We start from the raw sequence: 14,855 nt of genomic DNA, 5'->3' as shown, positions 1-14,855 counted from the left end.
TGTTGTGGGCATGAAGAAACAGTGACCAAATGGCCAAATCCAACACAAGTTACATCATTGTCCAAATCCCCTTCTTATTCCAATGTTTCAGGAAAAAATATCTTCCTTCTAATGCTCTCTGAGGGAAGCTGTCCCAGCTTTTGGTAAGGACTACATTATAACACCACCTCAGGGCTCCAGCTGAGATCAGGGATTTGCTGTAAATGGTTCAGTTTACAGCAGAAACTACTTATCAAGGGATAGTCTCTGCTCTGAAGATTTTGCACTTGAGAGAAACAAAGTACTTCAGGGAAAACAGAGAAAACTTGTACATGGTCTTGTCTGTGATGGAAATTGTTGTCTTTGCTGACTGCTGCTGTATTATATACACAATGCCAAAACTGCATGTGCAGCTGCCACTTTCCACTAGATCAGTGTTTTTCAAGAAATCACGATCTAGTGACAATTTTAATACACAACCACATATTTTTCATTCTTCCCTTTGCAGTAACAGTCACAAAATACCCTTTCTTCTGTGTAATAAGTCACTACTCCAAAAAGACCAAAACACTGTGATAAGACAAGCCATGCTAAGCAATAGTGACAACAATTAACACTACATGGGTATTAATTTCCTTTTGAGGATTTCTGTATGCAAAGCAAAGATAAATTAACTTAGGTAAATAATTGATAGACAATTTTTCCATTTGCCAAAGGAGAACAATATCTTGATGAAGCAACTTGCCTACAGTCACATAGGAAGTCTGTAGTAAAACCAGGGACTGAATTCATATCTGATTTATAACCCTAGTCTTTGGCTATATGCCCATCTTTCTTCCTCCTCATTTTTAATTTCAATTCTAAGTTTGTGGCAATTGAAATTAAAAAAAAAAAACAACACTTTCTAGTCCAACTGCATATCTATCTCAGTTTTCCATCCAAGGAAACTACTTATGAAACATGCTGTAACACTTTCTCTATCAACTGAGGAGTCAAAAGTAAACTGGGACCAACATGAGTCTTGTTTTCTAAGAGTGACACCTAGAGTTTCATCTGAAAAATTAAAAAGCTTTCCTTGTCTAGTTTTAAAAGGCAATAAGCTTTTGTCCATACTTATTACTTTGAATTGTCAGTTAAATATATTTAATACTAATTATTTTGCTATGTTTTTGTGAAGGTGCAACACAATATTTTTTGCTAAGTGGCCTGTGTATGGCATGTGTCACTTATCGCAACACTTCTCTATTAAATAAAGACCTTTATTTTGCAGGTGCTATACTTTGCCTTTCATTCAGGAGTGTTTAATTAGTTTGGAAATGTGATTTGCATTACTGCATGAAGATGCACCATGCCCAGAGGTGTTACTGCTCTTATTTTATAGACAAGGCAACTAAGAGTCTGCAAAGTGTCCTAAGCCATATGGAAAATGAGAGCGAGAACCCCCAAGTCCTGAGGTTTTATGCCATAAGATAACTTGATTTTCCTGTCAGATGGATGGAGCTGCTGCAGGGCTGACCCCCATGAACACAGCATTGCCCTTCCCCAACCCCTCCACCACAGGGCATCGTGCTGATCGCCAGGGAAGAAGGTGCTACTTGTGGGTTGATTAGTAACTAGACAAATCGCTTAAATCTAGATGGAATCTGTGAAAATTAGTTATCGGATTCATTTAAGTCCCTTTCAAAGTTCATCTCTTTCTTTGTGTGTCACCTACGTATCTCTGCATCCCTTTGAAAAACGGGCGGCAGCGTTCGTTTTGTGAAATTATTTTTAGCCATGGAGCTCATATCCACCTTTGCACCTCAGCACAGCAGAAAAGACAAATAATCCACATGCAGTCATTGCAGACTGCTTCTGGAGTTTTCTTTTTCAACTCTGAACATCCATGAGGGGAGAAAAAGAAAAAAAAAAAAATCCCACTGACTGGATGTGGTAGTTCAGCAAAATTGCCACAAGAAAAATCTTCAGCGACTTGAATCACCTGAAGACATTGCCCATGCATTCTACCAATTAAAAGTGGAAGTTTTTGTGTTTGCAGGTGTCACTGGCTCTCTTCTGCACCCGGGAAGCAGCAGTCGTTCCTGCTCCCACAGCCATGGGGTTCCCTGTGCTGAGCCCCCAGATCCCGGCTACGGCTCCCTGCCAGCGGCGGGGACTGGACAGTGACATCTGATGAAGGCTGGCTAGGCCATGCCCACGGTCAGTTTTCTATTCCATACACCAGATTTTGGACAAAAACCATTAAAACAGAAAGCAAACCTAAATCTCACAAACAAATGGATGAGCTGTGTGAATAAATTCATGAAAACGGACACCACATTAAATGAAAATTAAACTACGTGCTTGAAAAAGACCACAACGTTAAATGTACCACCTTTGCTACTGTCCCTCTAATTAACCATTTTCGTTTTAATTGAAAAAAATGCGTTTTGAGTTGCAACCCCTTTGTATTAGTTAGACATTCGCCCTGACACTGCAAGCTGTTGTTGAATATTGACTCCTCAGGACGGTGGGACTTCAACACAGTTGTTCGTCTGCGGGGCGAACGTTTGAAATGACGGAGTTACGCTCTTAGGGGTGAGCGAGTGAACGTACCCTCAGCCAGCTACACCTCCCTTTCCTCGGGTCCCCCCGCTGCCCAGCTCACCCTGGAACGAGCATCGCACCCCGGGAAACCTTCAGGCTCCTGCTCCAGCCACGTGTGGCCAGGATGGGTCCTGGGCTGTTGGGCGGCGGGGTCCTGTGCCTGCCCTGGTCTGTCTCTGCAGCCTCCTGTTAATTAAAGCACTGGACCAGCTTTCCCTGCTTCTTCTCCCTGAATGTGCTATTTTGGCAAGAACAGGCTTCATGAAATCTAAACGAGCGAGTTAGGACTGCATTTTGGTCTCATTAGTCTACTAGGTGTCATCTTACTGTGTAAGGAGAGCATTCCAAAACAGCAAAAAAAAGGAAATTCAGTAAGATCTAAAGTTCAGAGCCAGGAATGCTGTGTTCAGACTTTGTTTTTTAACATAGTTTGCTCAAACAAAATACAGTTGCCTGGTAAGGTACTGCAACAAAATCTGGTGTGTCATATACTGCAACTCCCTCTAGTAATAAAATAACAAATAATGAAATAATATAACATAACACTACTAATAAAATAGAGGATTAAACCCATGTCTCATTGCTAAACATGCAAGGCATTCAGCTGGAGCTGGTATTCCTCTAGAATAAGGAGCATAAGGCAGCTTTCCTCGCCTCGCCTGCGCCTGTTATATATTACTCCATATATGTTCTGGATTGGCAGGTCCCTGTCAAATTTAAAATCACCATGTAGGATGGCACATTAGGTTTGCTGTCTCCCTGGGTAAGAAAGTATATGCATAAGAACATTTTTGGTCAGGCATATCTATTATCCTTCACAAGGAACAGGTTTAAATTTATAGTGCCAAGGTTTTAAGAACAATTTTAGCAGATGATATATTCCTCGGTGTTTGGGTCCTTTTATGGAGTTTTCTGTTGTTGGGGGTTTTTTGAGAATTATTTACTGACTAGCTTTTACAGGACAGTTTGCAACTGAATTTATCTTACAAAATATTCTCTCTTTTCTTTTACTCCTACCATGGTCACCTGGGCAATCTATTCCCAAGTTCTGTCCTTTCATGTACATGGCTGAGGAAGCTGGAGATCAAAGACAATGTGACAATGCTACAGGTCAAAAAAATATGAACTCTGCTTTGAGGAGCTTTCAGTCATCATCTGACTAGTTACGTGAGAGGTAACATTGGTTTATTCATGTATCATATTTCCTTTTGTCTGCATAACTGATTTCCCATCTTCAGAAGAGTAACAAGAAATAGAATTTACCTGAGAATTGTCCATGGCAGAGACTGTTGGATTTTTTTCCTCCTTTTAGAGTTCTTTGAGTCAGCCCTTCTTTTTACCAAACCGGTGGGATATACATAATCAGGTGAAATCATGGTAATGGAAGAAAATGCTCAGCAAACAGAAACTACCACATATGAACATTTTTTTTGTATGTGTTAGTCTAAAATGTCTCCAGTGTTTATCCTAATCCATTAACAGGTGTGCCTAGTCAGCTTCTCTGAACTGGCATGTTTAATATGGGATGACTAAAGTCAACACAGGGACATCAAGAGGCCCCTGCAAAAGATGCATACTGGTGCCATGGCACTGACTGCTGAACCCCGGAATACACTGAGCGCACAAAGTGCACGCCGTTATTGCGGTCCCGGCACCATAGTCAGTCAGTGGAATTTCCCAAGAGAACCACTATTGTACTTTAACAGAAAAATGTCCCATATTTCAGCCTGTAACTAATATAATTCCTTGATGTTAATTGCTAGAATACAAAGCTAGAAAGTCAATGGTATGACAGGTCATTGCTTGTGCTGAAAGGCTCATGTCTTTATTCCACCGTTCTTCATATTAAACGTAAGTATAAAGAAATTGCCTTGTGTTCTCATTGAAGATAAGCCTTTGCATCTGTCTGAGATCATTTGTTATATAAACCACAAATGCTTAAAACTAGTCTATTGTCATCAGAAGCTGCTGTCTCTGAGATTTGCTGAATGCTTTGGCAGGTTCCCAAAATGATGGCATCCTTCCTTTTTTTTAATGAAGTAGAGGTGCTAATGAGTAACTTGCACATTGCAATTCAATATTGCTTTTCTTTGGCTTTTGTCACAAGTGGCCAGTGCTAACGCAGTGTGTTGCAAAGCTGTGGAAAAAGCTAGTAAAGCAAGCCAGCCACGCTCCAGGTCTCTGAGGCATCAGAAAGGACAAGTCACACATAGTTTGCGGGCAGGGAGAGGTGAGGTGGGGTTGTAAGGAAGTGCGGGAGTACGGGCTAGCACGTAGCTCTGATCCCAACAGAAGCGGGTCACAAGCTGGATTCACTCATAGCTTCATGCTTTCTCCCCTCTGGGATGCTGGGCAGTGATTTGCAAGTTTAAAGACGAGATGATGCTCTTCTCCCTCCTCAACCCTCACCATCCACTAACAACTCACCTGGATGAAGATCAACAGCCCACTAGCAGCAGTGGTGGCCCTTTCATGAGTTCAGGAGTGGGAACAGGCTAGGCTCCCTCCTACTGCTCTAGCTACCACCTGTGCAGGGACCCCAGGGAGTTTCTGCACGATCCCTGAAGGAACAAAAATGAAGGTGCGCTGCCCATAGCCTGTTCAGAGGGCATATGTTGTTGGAGCCTGGAATCCAAAGATCACCTGTCAGAGACCAACCACCACCCCTGGGCTCCAGAAGGCCACAGTGTAGAGGAGGAACTGGCTCAGGTTCTTTGATGTCAGCACACTGATGTATTCGATGCCCCTGACATACTAGCACTATGCGATCTGAAATTTTGCAGAATTTCACCCCCGTGGAAGTGCAAACATACAGGTTGGGAATATTTTTATCACCTAGATAGTTTCTTCTGGTAAATCTTTAAAAATGTGAGAAAGCTAGAATGCCATCTTCATTCTGTACCATATGAAAGATATTTTGGAAACCACTACCATCATTTGAGTAACAACTTCCCATAAATGTCTCTCAAACCATTTTGCAATCCTAGTCCAAAGGCAATCCATTTACTGTGTTTTCTGCATTGTGTGATCTCATGTAGAGCATGTGGCATCTGAAGGTCATGCATGAGTCATAGATGAAAGTTTTGACATTAATTGGAGTGTGTTTATTAGGGAACAATTATTACTTTAAATTAATAATAATGATAAGCAGTATATAATTAATTTTCTTATTTATATGTAGAATGGCTTGTGTATACTGTTATATAGCTATAACCAAAAAAAAAAAAGTTTAGCTTAAGGGAGGGATTTTCAAAAGTGTTCCTCATTGCTTTGAATTGTAATCACAGGGGGTAGCACAAGGCATAGCTAGACCGTGCCCATGGCACATGGGACATCATTGTGTCTGATCCACACGGTAGCAGATTTCAGGTTACACCCGTGCAATGTGTCCGGGGTCTGCCATCGAGGCAGCTGGCAGGACAAGAAATACATCAGCGTGCTGCAACTGCTCCGGAGGCGGCTCTCGTACCGCAGGACAGGCGTAGCTGCTATGCCAAGCCAACCATGAAAGCTCTTGAAAATCCCTCTTTCTGCCACTGTATTACAGAGGCTCTCCTTCAGTGGGATGGAGTTACTGCCAGGCCCATTGTATGTCCGGCTCTTGGTTGATTTTCAGGCCTTTTGGGTAAGGATCTGTTCTTAGCACAGAAGCGGCATGTTGTCTGTCACTTCCTCGTTCTTCATACGATGGTTTGTATGTAAGCCTGAATCCAAGGAAGGAGAATATCCAGCTCATGGATGGCCTTGTAGATTCCCTTCTCTCCAAGCTGTCAAGAAGATAAAGACGTTAGAAAAGAAACCACCCACAGACCTTGAACAGGGCAGCTGGGAGCCAGCGCCTCCTGCTCTTACCTTAAGAAATGTTTTCTTTAATTTTTTGACTGCAGAAGTTAACCTTTTGGATGGAGCACACGGAAGCTGAAAGGATGAGAAGAAACCAAAAGAGCTAGTTGCAGCAAAGATGCTGATGTAAAGACGTAGTGGCAAGGAAGAGTCCAACCCACAGTGTGGCACCACAGGACTACTGGTAAAGCCTGTGAACTCAGCATCGCTTCAATATCCTCTGTTACTACAAATGTGTTATTTTACCTGTGTGCTTCCTAGCAAGTTGAGTTCACAGCACAAAAAAATTGTAACTTGAATGCCACTAGGTCTTCTTATTAAACACTTTCTATTTATCTCGGGGATCTTTACATCAGCTGCAGTTACAGCTTTTGTACAGCTCATCCTAGCTCTGAGATTCAAAGCCCTTTGAATCTGAACCTTCAGAGAAAGCGTCGCTAAGGGCCAAAGACCTTTGCAAAGTCCAGAGGGCATTTTCACACTTTTCTGCAAACCCTTCAAACATGCTTATAAAGCTAATTTATGCTTCCCCCTATTTTCCTGCCCATTGCTCCAGCATCTGGCTAATTACAGGCTAATCCTGAACCCTTTTGTCAAGCTAAGACTTCCATTAAGATCACTGGGAGTTTTGCCAGCAAGACCCTACCCTGCTCCCAGGCATCCCACCCAAATCAGTCAACAATGTCTTACTTGCAAGTTCTGGCATCCGCCTACCCCCGCTGTGATACCAGCGGCACAGGACTGTGTTGCCACTGCAAGATTTGAGTTGGAAGCTGGTTTTAGGAAGGAAAGAGTCGATTGGTTCATCCTACAGGACCCAAAGGCTGCAGCCCGGGTTTAACCCAGCCAGGGCACAGCTGACAGCGTCAGTGGGTCAATGCTCCATCCCAGAGGGATGCCAGGAGTGGGAACACTGGGGGAGACCCATGCCCCCCCCACACACACCAATGACCCCCCGGGTGCACCATCGGGCTCAGCCCTGTCTTCACCACCGGGCTCTGATGGACCAAAACTGGTCCAGCTGATTTTTTTGGAGCTGCCTGGCTGAGCTTTCTGAGCAATGCGGCTTGCTGACTCCCCAGCTCTCCAGCCTTTCCAAGGGGAAAAGTCATTCCTTCAGGGAAAAAAATGGAAAAATCTTATGTTTGACAATCTACGAACAAGGACAACATGTTTGAAAAGGGAAAAGACAAAGGTCCTCAACTCATATGAAAAGACATGACTCCACTGAAATGGATGGTTAGTCCTTCTTTCTACCTCACTCAGAGTACTTTAAAAAGGAGCACAAACATTTTCAAGTTACTGTTTGTGCTTCTTAAACTCACGTCGCAGGATGAAAGTGTAAATAAAAGCAACTCTAATTTGCAAACCTTTAAAAATCTTCTAACTAGGGCAGTTCTTTCTGACTTGGGGCTTTTTTTTTTTTTTTTTAAGGTCAGCTTGTACAATGCAGATTTCCACAGAAATCATTTGGTAGCAGAACTGACCTTAAATGACTATGCTGGCTTGAGTGGTGATACACATTGCAAACTCTGTTCTTCCTGCATAAAGAGCAAGTAAACAAATGAGCAAGCAAGTAAGCTTGCTCATTGCAAGCGATGCTGCAGTCTCTGCTCGAGGTCTATGAGCTCTGCCTACAATGATAGAGCAAGGATTAAAAATCCTGCAGTGAATGTGTTGCCTTTCTGCACTCCACTCAAATACGAGAAAAAACTTCCATAATCTGCTACTGATGTAGGAACATAAGTCTGACCTCCAAAACAACTTCATACTGTTCTCAGCAATGTTGCCGACTAGAGCACGTGAGCAGGTAAATAGGTCAGTGGTGCTGCAGGTGGATGTTCCCAGTATCCTAGGAAAAATGTCTGTTCCCTTTACTGTGCAGTCATACTCTAGACAAAAGAACCTGATTTCACTGCAGAAAAGGGATTTAGAGATTTTAGAACCTACGTATTTTTGAAAAACAGGACTCGGGCTCCTAAATCATTGGAAAATATTAATGTTTCCTTATTTGGACAAAGCCAAGAACTAGCACGGTGCGAATCATAATAATAATATAGTACAAAGTCTTTGGAAGTGGTTTGGAGACAAATATTGTTCGGATTCTTAAATAGCATGCATGCCTCTAGCTGGCTGGATTAGAGCCTGAGTTTATGAAGGAATATACGGTGGGTATACATATAAAGGTATCACTGTTTCCCTCAATTGTATAATGAACTTTATCCTTGAAAGGCAACAAATTCATTAGATAAGTAAGTTGCCATGGTAGAAATCCCTTCTGATAAACATCTTATAACTCAACTAGACAATACAAATTGAAGGGCTTATGTAGATGGATGAATGAGTTTGCTAATTTATTGGGGAATAATATGATGGAGAAATCCCAAATTTGGTATTAGCAAAGGACCCATTACTTTCATTCAGTTCACAGTTTCTATTATTCTTTCACATGGTTTTGTATTGTTGGCTTTGAACTAATACAAATACTTTAAAATATGTTAGTTTCCAGGACTGAGATGTCTCCTAGAAAATCATGATAAGCCATCATTTCTCAAAGGTAGTTTTCTACTACCACAGGAAGTCTTTTCTCTCCTACCAGTATCTTTTAAGATCCAGAAATGTAAATTGTTATGTTTAGACTTCTGTTGGGTAAAACACTGGTACTAATTATGGCACTAAGAATGTAGGAGCTTTGAGAAATCTGCAGCTTTGTCTCCATACAGCACAGAAGCATATTTATAACTAAGTTATATAGCAAGCTCCAGTCACTGATGGTATTTTAGAATAACTGATACTCTGAATTCAGTCACAGTTGACAATCTGAACTCCTCAGTGTGTACTGGCACTTGTATAGGGTGTAATTGCTTTTCCAGACAAGAATGAAATCTCTGTATATTATAGCATACAATATCTGGAATTTTGATAGACACAGATAACCACAGCAGTGTGTTGAATGCTGTGAATAATGACTGCAAATTGCAACTGTTTAGCATGGATTTAAATGCAGAACCTGAAAGCTGGTGGAGTTTTCTCCCATTGAGATCTGAATCTTTTTACATTATACAAATATTCCAGTTGTGTTTTGAGCTATAACTCTGCAAAGACATCTCTGAAGCTGCTTATTTTTGCATTGCAAATATTTGCATGCATGTAGAACCAACGTCCTTTTCTTTCACGCTACCATACAATTCAGGTTAGACAAAGTTTTAATTCATTAACGTTTCATTGACTTCTCATCCTGCCCTCGCTTTTTAAAATCACTATAGACATTTGCCTAGATATCCATAGCCATATTTCACCCTAAGTCACGCTCCACTTTTTGGGACACTGTGACTTGTGGGGACTGCAGGTTTAGGGGAGAAAAAAAATAGCCACAGAACATAAAGTTTTAAAGCACACCCTGTTGTTACTCATCTACCCTTAAAAATAAGACAAGAAGAGAAATGACCCACAAGTGACAGTGTCGTCTTAGCATCATAGTATGTTAGCATGCATATTTGCATGGGCGAAAGTGTGCTTTATCTGCTGTCCTGTTGTTATTTACAGAGTGGGATGATGGCATGGTGTTGGTAAAAATGCCTCTTCCCTGGGACACCTGGATCCACTCTAGGGGCATTTTGCCAGTGGGCAGCATCACTCCCTGACAACCTGCTCCAGCTGCGGGCATTGCCGACACATGGAAACTGCCCCAACGTGCTTCATAATTGCAGTCCCTGCTTACTCATGAGACACCACCAGCTCTTTCAAAATTCATTACGGAGGAGGAGAGATGACATGTGAGTAAAGATTACACACGTCCAGTGGGGATGCGGCTGAAGAAGGAAAGTATACCCAGTGTTACACCACGGAAACTTGAGGAGCCACATTTCTCCCTGCGATTACCCCGTCTCTTTGCAGCTTTGGTGCTGAGAAGGCAGCACGAGGCAACACCATCAGCAGGGAAGTGGCTTGTCTCCACGGTATCTCCACCACCTTGCCCGCTCCCCGCAAGCTCACTCTGGGAGGAAATGAGCGGTGTTAAACTTCCCCAGCCCCAGCGGGGAAGCCCTCGGGAAGTTGGGTCCTCTGTGATGTGGGGCACACCATGACTCTGAATCACCCTCTCTGCTGAAAAAATGACATAGAACTTTCCCTAGCCTTTCAGCCGGACACAGTTAGTTTGGGTCTCAGGAATATACTCACACAGGCGTTCATGTTCGCTTGCAGGACCTGGAAGGCACTAGTAATGTACAACTTGTCACTTCCTACTCCAAGATGACTGAAAACATTTTTCACGTAGAAGGAGAGGAGCTGATCTCGAACACTGCAGTTTGTCTGAAAACAAAGCAGGTAAAGAGTTACGAAATGAAAACCTTGCAAGTCAACTTTGGCCTAAAACTTCAGCCTCGTGAAAATTCACGTGTTTAGAAAGCGTACAATCAATAAAAACATTTTCATTAATTTTAGTATCCCATTGGATTGCTTCCTTTCTTTTTAAACAGCTCAATGTACCCCTATGGTTTCTGAAGGAAAGGCAGGAGGATGCTGTGCTGGCAGCCAGAGGAGTATTAGTAAGACTAACCATGAACAGAAGTGACAGCAACAAATCTATTTTACACGCAAAGAATAAATGGAAGATAAACTGGGGAGTTGTCAGACCATCTTGGCCAAATCATAGGAGTCATTACGGATGTCATTGTTCCATTCCTCCATGTCGGTGTCCCATACCATTCGAGATGCTGTAGGGTATCCCACCCATCCCCAACTGCTGCTCCAGAAGAGATCAGTCATCCTATACACCCTGTGTCGTGTCTGCCTGGCCTGTGGGATCTCTTGGATACCCAAAGGTATTGCAAATGGCTATATACCTATTTTTAGGCAATGGAACCAAGTATCAGGTGTGAAATTCCCACCAACCTGCAGCTGCAGATTAAGCCACCCAGATGCAGGTGTCCATGTGTAGGTCCCACAGGCAAGCGAGGAGCCTTCACTCCCACGGTAATCAATGAGATCCAGGGGAGCTGAAAGGCCAGTAGGTCTCTACTTAAGGATAAACCGACTCAGTTGGCCCTGCTGACTAGATCTCTGCATTAAGGAAGCTAAAATATCTCACACGCTTGTAGTTACTTACAAAGAGGCACCCCAAGTTTACTGTTTCACTCCCATGCTGAATCGCACTGGAGGACTCTGATCTCCCTCTTCCAGTGCACCTGCGGAGGTCAAAGCCCAAAGCAGCTCCTTGGGTGTGCCGGCTGCTCTGCAGCATCCCTGGGCTATCCACAGTACCGCACACTCTCAGCAGAAGGTGCCTCAGCTGCCGGGAGGGTGGCGGTGGCCCTGGTCCTCCTGTGAATGGGCTGGTGCCTGAAAGTATTGCTGGGGGGCATTGCACCCTCTCCCCAAGTCCCCTGGCAGAGCACCACTACAACCGCCTAGAGAGAAGTGCCTCCAGCCAGGCTTTCCAAATCCACCTCTTTCTCCCCGTTCCACGCTCAACTCTCCCCTCATGTCCCAGGGGAATATCCCTTTCTATGGGGCAGAGATAACACTCTTCCTCTAAGCAGAGGACTTCATTAAATGTATGGCTTTCATAAATAGAATGTCCTTCCCAATTAAACACAAATGATTTTTGTCAGCTGTCATTCCTTTTGATCACGCATTCCTATCTCTACTGACCAAAGGAAAATCAAAGTAAGAAAATGGAAAACCAGTAGTATAAATCTTACCATAAAAAGCATTTTTGTTGTCTTTTTAAGCAGTCTTGTGTTCTTGATGAGATCCTTCTGTAAAATACAATGTGCTAGTATTAATTAAGCAGAGGAAGGGAGACAGAGTTTTAAGCCTGGTTTGTACATACTTAGTAGTAATAATAATCATGATCATCTTATTCAGATGTAGGATGAGGACTCAGCAAATCTGTCTTCCAATCCCAGCCTAGCTGCAAACTTCCATGGCAAACTCCTTGGCAAACTCATCCCACCGCTCTATGCATCTTCTTTATTCCCGTCTTTACAGAAGGAGTAGCGTCATTACCCTCTCTCTCAGGACTGTAGACATCATTCGGCTTATTGAAGTCTTCAGGTCCTCAGTAATGAAGCTGGTAAAGAAGCATCTATAAATAAAATAAACTTTCCAACTAGTGGGATCAACTTACAGGAACAGATGATTTTAAACTAGTTGCCTTGATACACAGGTTCTCTGTCACTTGGGAGAGGAGTCCTTTTCGGCAGGTATGCTTTCCCGTAGGTGACTTTTTGCCTTCCACAGTGAAAAGACAAAGCAGAACTAAAAAACGCCCAGATCTGAAAATAGAATATACTTTCATCTTCTCTCCCAAATCTTCGTGCCTCTACAGTCACACCAGCGTATGTGATACAGCAAGACTGGTTAGATGACAGAGGTTAACCTAATTTTGTTAACCCTCAAAGCAGCTTCTGCACTGAGATGCTCACATAGATAACCTATTGCTCGTGTGCTGGCTGATCAGTATTGTTGCTGTGCTTTTTTAAACATCTTGCTCCACTTTCAACAAATTTGACCACAATCATCTGTGACGTTTTTCTAAACGATATCTCCATATTTACTGGCAGCAGGGTCAAGGTTTCCAAGAAAGAAGAACTTCCCTCTCATGTGAGAAGTCTTCTTTCATTTAAGTGGTGGTCAAGTGAGGAAAAAGTAGTTGAGCTGGTTAGTTTGGTTTCGTAACAAAGTACATCAAATTTGTGAAATTTTTTTTTTTTTTTCCACAAAACCTTATGGCAGCACTTTTCTGGAAGGTAATGGCGTGGAGAGAAAAAAATCTTTGCTAATTTACACTAAGAAGCATTAGAAAAATCAGTTACCTATAAGGAAGTTGGACTGCACTGCCTTTAAAACTTCACTGTCCAGCCTTTGAGAAGTGTTTTCTTTCAGGGGTACAGCAGCTGGTAGCGAAGGAATTCGCTGCCTATTTTAATGTCTGTAATTAGTCTTTTGCCAGGGCAGGATTTGCCCCTGTAGAAGCAGCAGGCTATTTAGTGTGAAAAGGAGGGCTGCAGGGAGGGCTCTGTTCAAGGACCGGGGCATGCCTGGCTATCAGGTTGCCTGACAACCCCACTAAGGGCCATGGACACTGGGAAATAACGTGCAAGGTCCCAGCATACCCACCATGGATGTGGTAAAAATAAAACCATAAAGTCAGATGGTCACTCTTCTACAGAGATGCTCAAACAGGGATTGGGCAGTCTATGTCCCTGGCCTGTTTCTGAGACAGCCAAATGGTGAGGGATTCTTGGGTACCACTCCAGACACGCAAGAAACATTACACCAAGGATAGACTTGGAAATGCTGAAGTGACACCAGCAATGTGAGGCTGTTAAGTCAAGGAAGGATGCAAGTCAAATGTCAGGACTCCTGGGACTGGTGTATGCAAGAAGGGGGAGAAAGCAGTTTTTGGTCCAGCATAGCAATACTTCAGCCTACAGTGGTACCATTTTTGTTGGAAGTAAAAGCAAGCTCTTGAAATGTTCACCCAGGAGAGAGTTTTTTTATTCCTTTTAATGTTTCAAGAGCAACATAGAAGGGCTTAAACAGGTCAGAGAAAATTATTTAAACTACCACTGATACCACTCAAAGGGACCTGGAGTTGCCAGAGCCAGCGGCAGAGCTCTATGTCCCTCTATGGTACCACCAGCGCATCCATGGCAGGGGCGTGAGCTGGCTTTGGAAGGAAGAAGGATGAGATGAGCTGGATAATAAACTCACCCAGCCTTGATCCCACTGGCCATTTACACAAACAAAGACTCATGCAGCCTTCAGGCCAAGCTGGACGCACATCCAGCTTCAAGGATCCCACCTGTAACAGCTCTGGAAAATGCATTTTACCACAGGACCACCCACACAGCCCAGTAGCTTCACCAGCACTGAAGTGCTGATGGGGTCCAGGGACAAAGAGGACCAACAAGGGGAGGAGAGTTTATACTTTTGGGAAGTGGAGATGATGGAGACCTGAGGCCCTATGTGCATTTTAGTGTGCATTTGAACTGTGGTCTGTACTTAAACTCTCTAAATGCTGTCAGGCTTGCCAGATGAGCTGCACCAAACTTCAGAGTACAAGGCATGTGGACAGCAGATTAGCTGCTTGCTCCTAGTTTGTTCCTAGAAGAGAGGATCTTGGGCAATAGCAAGAGTAGAGTCAGAATGCAAAACTGCCTTGGGTTCCCCAAGGCGTGGTACTCCCTGGTCAACAGTTTTCCTCTAAATGGAATAAATGGGTCATGTCGCCAGTCTGTAATGGCTTTTCACAAGAAAATCAATAATTTTCAACACCGCTGAAACTTCTGATGTTGCTGGAAAACCCTTGAGCCCACGAGTTTCATTCTGTCTGTTCTGCGAGCTCCTATCCCCATGCTTAGAGGGCTGTAGCAGTGACACTGTTGCGTTGGGCTCTAGAGACCTCCACACATGAATCAGCTAACACCTTACTGAAT

General features: G+C 43.2%; 1 protein-coding gene across 1 annotated transcript; it reads right to left on the bottom strand.

Annotated features, from left to right (window-relative positions):
• Positions 1-6,245: 6,245 nt before the first annotated feature.
• Positions 6,246-12,712, bottom strand: IL26 (interleukin 26). Its single transcript, XM_052774475.1, has 5 exons — positions 12,542-12,712; positions 12,114-12,170; positions 10,591-10,722; positions 6,418-6,483; positions 6,246-6,332 (listed from the first exon to the last, which is right to left on the bottom strand). Exons 1-5 carry the CDS (start codon positions 12,710-12,712, stop codon positions 6,246-6,248), a joined length of 513 nt encoding a protein of 170 aa, XP_052630435.1.
• Between the last annotated feature and the right edge of the window lie 2,143 nt (positions 12,713-14,855).

The sequence above is a fragment of the Harpia harpyja genome, chromosome 23 (assembly GCF_026419915.1).
Source record: "Harpia harpyja isolate bHarHar1 chromosome 23, bHarHar1 primary haplotype, whole genome shotgun sequence".
Taxonomy (NCBI): domain Eukaryota; kingdom Metazoa; phylum Chordata; class Aves; order Accipitriformes; family Accipitridae; genus Harpia; species Harpia harpyja.
Note: the sequence above shows the minus strand (reverse complement) of the source record. Positions and strands in the feature narration are given on the sequence as shown.

What these genes read in the sequence shown, in the direction of transcription:
- IL26 (XM_052774475.1), bottom strand. Translation starts at nt 12,712, where the DNA reads ATGAAAGTATATTCTATTTTCAGATCTGGGCGTTTTTTAGTTCTGCTT. An exon ending in CAACAAAAATGCTTTTTATG is followed by an intron (nt 10,723 to 12,113) that starts GTAAGATTTATA and finishes CTTTGTTTTCAG; the next exon opens with ACAAACTGCAGTGTTCGAGA. An exon ending in AAGCGAACATGAACGCCTGT is followed by an intron (nt 6,484 to 10,590) that starts GTGAGTATATTC and finishes TCATCCTTTCAG; the next exon opens with CTTCCGTGTGCTCCATCCAA.